Source organism: Ornithodoros turicata, chromosome 9 (genome assembly GCF_037126465.1).
Source record: "Ornithodoros turicata isolate Travis chromosome 9, ASM3712646v1, whole genome shotgun sequence".
Taxonomy (NCBI): Eukaryota; Metazoa; Arthropoda; class Arachnida; order Ixodida; family Argasidae; genus Ornithodoros; species Ornithodoros turicata.
In genome coordinates, this window is record NC_088209.1 from 5,556,599 (window position 1) to 5,562,864 (window position 6,266).

The 6,266-nt window shown below is 42.7% G+C and overlaps 1 protein-coding gene across 1 annotated transcript; it reads right to left on the reverse strand.

Moving 5' to 3' along the window:
- Positions 1-2,203: 2,203 nt before the first annotated feature.
- LOC135369166 (uncharacterized) lies at positions 2,204-5,305 on the reverse strand. Its single transcript, XM_064602821.1, has 7 exons — positions 5,294-5,305; positions 4,876-5,059; positions 4,572-4,817; positions 4,079-4,250; positions 3,861-4,003; positions 2,298-2,445; positions 2,204-2,224 (listed from the first exon to the last, which is right to left on the reverse strand). The coding sequence occupies exons 1-7, from the start codon at positions 5,303-5,305 to the stop codon at positions 2,212-2,214; spliced, it is 918 nt and encodes a 305-aa protein (XP_064458891.1). The 3' UTR covers positions 2,204-2,211.
- Positions 5,306-6,266: the final 961 nt, after the last annotated feature.

Consider the following 6,266-nt stretch of genomic DNA (forward strand, 5'->3'; position numbering starts at 1 on the left):
CCACACTTCAACGAGCTTTGCGTTCAGAGAGAGCTACTGGTAGTCTACACGCCTCGTGTTGCCGATACGATCACCGGATGCGGCTTCTGTATTCAAGGGACAACAGATTCAGTGGTGCACAAACTTTTAAGCTATATCCTCCGAAGTACAGCCTACCCCCGTTTGTGCGGACCACAGTTCCCGACGGAAATGCCCCGACAGGGGGGATCCGTATAAAGTCCGGATAAAAGGGGGTGGACTAAGCACGTAATAATTTCACGTGCACCGGTGTAGTTTTGAAGAGCTTTCTTGTTCTAACAACAGACTTAGTTCGTGATCAGAGCTACACCGTGTACACGCCATATATGCCGTGTAATTTTTATGGTAGTTACATGCAGTATAATTTTCTCTCACTCTTTGTCTGTTCCAAAACAGATGCCTGCTACTTACAGCATATTAGTCATTGAAAGCTGGGCCCCAGAAACAGTCTCCAAATTCCAGTGTGTGCTTTACACCTAATCAGAGGACACTATACAGTCACAGTCATATTATGGATATTGTTATATTAACATCAGTAAGTTTCAGGTAAGCTTCTGCCATGTCTGCAGTGCAAAGTGTGACTGATATGATATTTGTTTTTTGTTCTTGGAGCTGCATGTAATTTTTTAAACCCTATCCGAAAGAATTTTCCACAATTGTCATGTTCTGTACATGGAAACTGTGTTGGCTTTGCAGTAAACTCAGTGACTGTGAAGGTTCAGAAGGAAAGAATCTGAAGTGATGCTTTTGAAAAAACACTATCACAGCATAACCAAAAAGTAGACAAACTTCAATCAACAAATCTTACGTTGGTTCACAGTTGAAAATATCAGCTGACTTGACACTCCTCTGTTGTTCGAGTGCGTGGGTAAGAACAGCCAGATGTGGTGTTTTTGGTGCAGTTTTTATTACCTTTTATAGTACCATGCAATTATTTGATTACAATGAATCATGGACTGGTTCTAGAATTTCATTTATTACAGATAGACAATTCACACAAACCATGTATTGGAATGAAAAATAATTTATATTACACAACAGTTATTATGCCTGTGTACCTAAAAGGTTTTTATGAAATTAATACAGTGCTGATGTGCCCTGGATAAAACTTGGGGGGAAAAAGTGAACATGGTACATTACGAGTCTTATTCCTATCATTACCTTACCTCTTTCATGCATATGACCCTTCTTCGACAGCTATGAACAGAACTACCTTCAAGACCACTGTGATGCTTCCCACATGTCAGTGTGCACAGTAGGAAGACAAAATAGCTGGCACAGTTATGCCACCTCATATAAGTATGTACAGATTCCTTCAAAAGCTTACAGAACACAGGGTTGACGTAACTTCCTCACAGGAGTGACACCGTATCAGCGAACTGGTGTGGATGCAATTACGAATATGTGGCTAGGCTACCAAGGTGCCCACCTGTCATTGTGTCATCTACGGATGAATTTTGCGGCTAAGGTGGCACTCCTAAGAGGAAATACATGCCAACCCTGTGTTCTGTTGGAACTTTTGTCGGAATGTGTAGATACGTGTTGGGCTTATTTGGTGGCAAAGATAGAACACTGTAGCAATATTTTATGCCCAATTCTGTTGGCTATTGTGTTATCACCGGGTGTAAAAGATCAAGGAAGGGCACTCGGGATACAACCACATCTTACTACATCCCCTCTAGCAATCCTTCCCCAATACCACACAAAGCTGTTGAAAGACACTTATTTTGCCATGCAGAGTGAAATGAACGAATCTCACTCCCTAGGTTAGGGAATGTACTTTGTACATAAAATACAAGCCAGGAAAGCGGCGTAGCTGAGACCTCCTGTTGGGTGCCACCACTGTTGGTGAATGTTCCAGAGCTCTCATGACTTCAGCATTGTTGCAGGTTCTCCAAGACTTCTTTTGAAAAAAAAATAAAAATAAAAACAGATTTAAATTAGTTCGATACTGCTATTTTTTCAACACCTTTACTTCTAAACAGTCCATAGGTAGTGCCACAATACTTTAGTTGTATGAATATGTAAAACTGGTTTCATATATTAGCATGCAGAATGGGTTTATCAAAAAGCAACGCTTGTCTCTGTGTAAAGCATTGGGTGGCCCTGAAAAGGGCCTTTTTTTGTTCTTCTTCTTCTTTGTCACGGTTTCTGAGGGGTCTGAAGTGTCAGCGTGTGAGGTGGTCACAACCCTCACTTCTGGAACCTAGGAAGAAAAGTGCAAAGTGTAATAGAACGACTAGTGGTCATAGTAAGCAGGTGGCAAACAGCTCACATACCTGGCCTGGTGCTTTTCCACAGCCTGTGCCAAAGCTGGTCTTTCACCATATGTTGCTGCACGTGGTGGTCCAATTTCCACAGAAACAGGCTCCTTTAGGTGTTTTTCTATGCGAGACAACACCTCGCCAGTGAGGATTGATGTATAGTCTAAAAGAAAAGGAGAAAGTGTGAAATGGCCACAAAACTGCGTAGCACTTTGACAGCAGCAACTAGATGCTACATAATGACCGAAATTTTGTTAATGAGATCGTTCAGTGGCTTTTGGTCAAAGGTGAGATAGCAGAACAGAAGACAATCTTCAAGATTTGTAACAGACAGATTAGCTTTGAACCAGACTTCTTCATAATGCCCTGAAGTGATTGCATGACTTGTAATGAATTAGTGATCCATTACCCAGCGGTGTATTACTTTTCCCGCAGAGACTGTGATGAGGTGTATGAAGGATTGTCTACCTGACCGTCTCGTTTTTTTTACATGTTATTGCAAATGTTCTGCCGTTTGACCCCCTTTTTTTCAAAGGAAGATATAATTTGGGTGAATTCACAGTAACGACCGGAGTAAAGTTACCTTTACTCTTGCTATTCAGTTTCATTTAAAGTTCAGCAATTAATAATGGTGATCAGTTACTTTTTCCAAGCAACAGGCACAAGTCTGAATTCAAGCAGGATTGTTTTCCATTCAACGTTCTTGCATCCAAATTTTTTTCCTGAAAGCTTCCTATGGTCATCAAGTACCTGCATAGTTCGTCTTAGATAGGAAATCAACCTGCCTGTACAAGACAAATGACAAAACAGCATAAATCTAGCACTGATGGCTTGTTTGCAAGAACTGAGTAACATCCTGATTGTAAACTTCACAGTGGTCACATGATCAAAGTTCAGTTGGTCATGATAAGTATTGTACGTATCAACTTTTTTGTCTGTTGTACGTATGATACAGCCATTGTTTCACACCCTGATAATTTAAACTTTTAGTAAATTCAAATTAATCTGAAATTTTTGTTTGGTCTGCTCTGTTTTCCATCTACTGAAGAGCTATATGAACCAGGCTTTACCGTCCCGTAATTCCAACTCTTCACCCACTAGTAGAATTTCCCTAACACAAAATAAAATGTGCTGACAAGCTGTTCACATGCTCATGGAGCACACATTCTATACCTAAAAGGGCTACAGAAGGTCCTGGTCTGCTATTTTCTGGGTGCGTGCTATCAAGAAAGGTAGAAACCTGTATCATATAGTTAGCTGTGAGACCAGTCAAACGTAGTGGCAGTCGGATTGCATGATGTGAGCTACAGCAGTCATGACCATCAGTTGTGGACAATTGTCGGCAACCTCCCCCCCCCCCCAGCACAAGGCATATATGGCTCCATAACATAATTCTCTCTTGAAGCCCACATTTTGAGGCATTTCTGATAATTCAAACAAATTTCTATGGTCATGAGAGAACTGTTGAATCCCCTGGAGTTTGAATCAACAAGAGTCTACCAGGCATGATAGATTGTGTTGAGTTGCAGTACTTAGCACATGCATGATGCTCACATCTTAGAAGATACAAGAACATACCATACGTAGCATCTTCCTTTAGAGGTACGGGTACCCACGTTTTCTTGAGCTTGGATGGCTTCAAGCGGTACTGTTTCGTACCTTCCCTCTCCAACTGCGCGCGGTCCGCATTTTCATTGTAGTGGAGGATAGCCAGCTGTGTCCTACGAACCCGTCCTCATTCTCATAAGACATTTGAGTCTTCCTAAGCCTTGAAAACTGCAGATTATGTATCATACCTGGCGACCATCCCCTCGTCCGAAAATGAATAGGACTTTGGCAGGAAATGGATGAGGACACTGTGGAAAGCCTCTAGTCCGTAAGTTTCCCCGTGCGAGGAGAGCATTGGGATGTCCCTCAGGAGCATAGGTGCCATCAGGATATCCCTCACTCGTCTGTAGGTCTCTGTATCTACAATGGCATGTTGTCAGATGCATGTATGCATGTTATTGTATAGTGATACCCTAGATTAGGAACAATAACTACACTGATGTAAATATGGTTGACTCACATTTATCTAGAGTTAACTTATTTAGATTCCCCACTTCGCAAACATTGAATATGGGGACGGGTTTCAGCTTAAGATACCCCTGAGTTCAATATTTAAAGGTCTGTCACTATCCAGACCACCAGAAAATAATGGATGTCACATAAGTGAGTGTGGAGTGTGTAACACTTTACAAGCTGCAACTAAATTACATGCTCCACTATGTCAGTTTTTTCAGTGCATACCTTCTTTGAGCCACTGTCGTGGTTCCGAAAGCGGACCATGGTAGCAAACTGGGTACAGGGGGTCGTCATGCTCATGGATGTCGACAATATGGTTAAGTGCCGACACCCACTTTGCGATGCACAATTCCCCATCATCCCCACTCGTTTTCGGACACCAATAGGCATGCCTGGTCAGGCTCTCAATCCACAGTTTCACAACATTGTGCTTTGTGGAGCAGCTCAGGGCTATGAGCTTCTTCTTGATACCTGTTGGGAGACACCGTGCCTGAAATATCAAACTATTCTTACCAGTCACTATGCTCACCCTTCACGACGTGCCACACATCAAATCGGTGTTTAATATGTGGGCAGGACTCCCTCAGCATGGCCTTTATCCCAGAATGGCGGTCAGTGACTAAACTGTCCACAACCATGTCTTGGACCTCGAGGAATGCTAGGCATTTCTGAAGGCCGTACGCTTCCATGGCATTGCTGCTGGAGACCTCGGACTATGTCAGAGAAAACATTAGGAATAACATATTAAGGATATACAACATATAGGTATTTTTTGCTATATAAAAAATGGAATGACTATAGGTAAGCACTATGCTTTTTTTTTTGCTCCACCAGGGCGTAGCAAGCCGACATAGGTCAGGCTGACCTCTCCTTGCGTGGACGCCACCTCCTGTTTATTAAACTTATATATACCCCCCCACTATGCACAAACAGTATCTGGGCTTTGCCCGAGAAGCCATGCTTAATCAATGAACCTCAATTATGAAATTATTTGCCCACTAATCAACATCTCACATAGAATGCCCTGGCTGTATGACCGCACACAAAAATAGCATCTTCACAAATTTCATAGCTGTCGTGTTAAAATGTCTGATACATAAAAGCAAGTAAATATAGGATGACCACCCTATCTATGTTTCTGGTGACGATGTCATGAGTTATCCAATTCTACCAAGCATTGGCGTATAGCCAGAGGGGGATTATTGGTTCAGCCCGAAATGGTACATTTGGTAGTGCAGTTGCGAGAGAGAAATTGTGGAAAATCCTACTCTCTTATGTAAACTCCCTATAGAACCTCTCCCAAAATACTCTTCTGTCTACACTTTTGTTACTGAGCCTACAACTATGAAACGCTGCTCTGTTGGTCATAGACAGATAGATCTGAAGTACCTTCACCAATTCGAAGTGGATAATGCGGTTGACAGCTGTCTCCAGAAGAGTGTATGTACCATAGAGTGCTGTGTGGCCAGGTGAGTCACACCTGCCGTCTCCGGCAAGGACCAGGGGCACCGGACGAAGCTGGTCCAGGATATCAGCCTGCTTACTCATGTAGACCTTGAAACAGTTTGCAAGAGACAGACATTAGTGACTTTTAAGGCAATATGAGCGTGCATCAAAGTTAGGTGAACTGAGGACTAATTGGGTCATAGGCACTCGCAGTGTTTATTTTTCCACGTTACGTCACTACACTCACGTCATTCACAGCAGGGAAAAGGTGCTGCTTCTGCGTCCTGAAGTACTGTGACTTCGTTAGGGTGGCCACCTTCATCATATCAAGCATTCGAAATGCTTTTCTGATGTTGACCCCGGAAAACAGAATGGCAGAACATAGCAGGATGTTGCCAAGTGGCCTGTCCTTCACCCATGGTTGGCTGTGCCAAGTACGCTGTTTGCCACAGCTGCAAACAGTTGTAGACTTTA

What these genes read in the sequence shown, in the direction of transcription:
- LOC135369166 (XM_064602821.1), bottom strand. An exon ending in ACGACAGTGGCTCAAAGAAG is followed by an intron (nt 4,251 to 4,571) that starts GTATGCACTGAA and finishes ATGCCATTGTAG; the next exon opens with ATACAGAGACCTACAGACGA. An exon ending in GACGAGGGGATGGTCGCCAG is followed by an intron (nt 4,004 to 4,078) that starts GTATGATACATA and finishes ACGGGTTCGTAG; the next exon opens with GACACAGCTGGCTATCCTCC.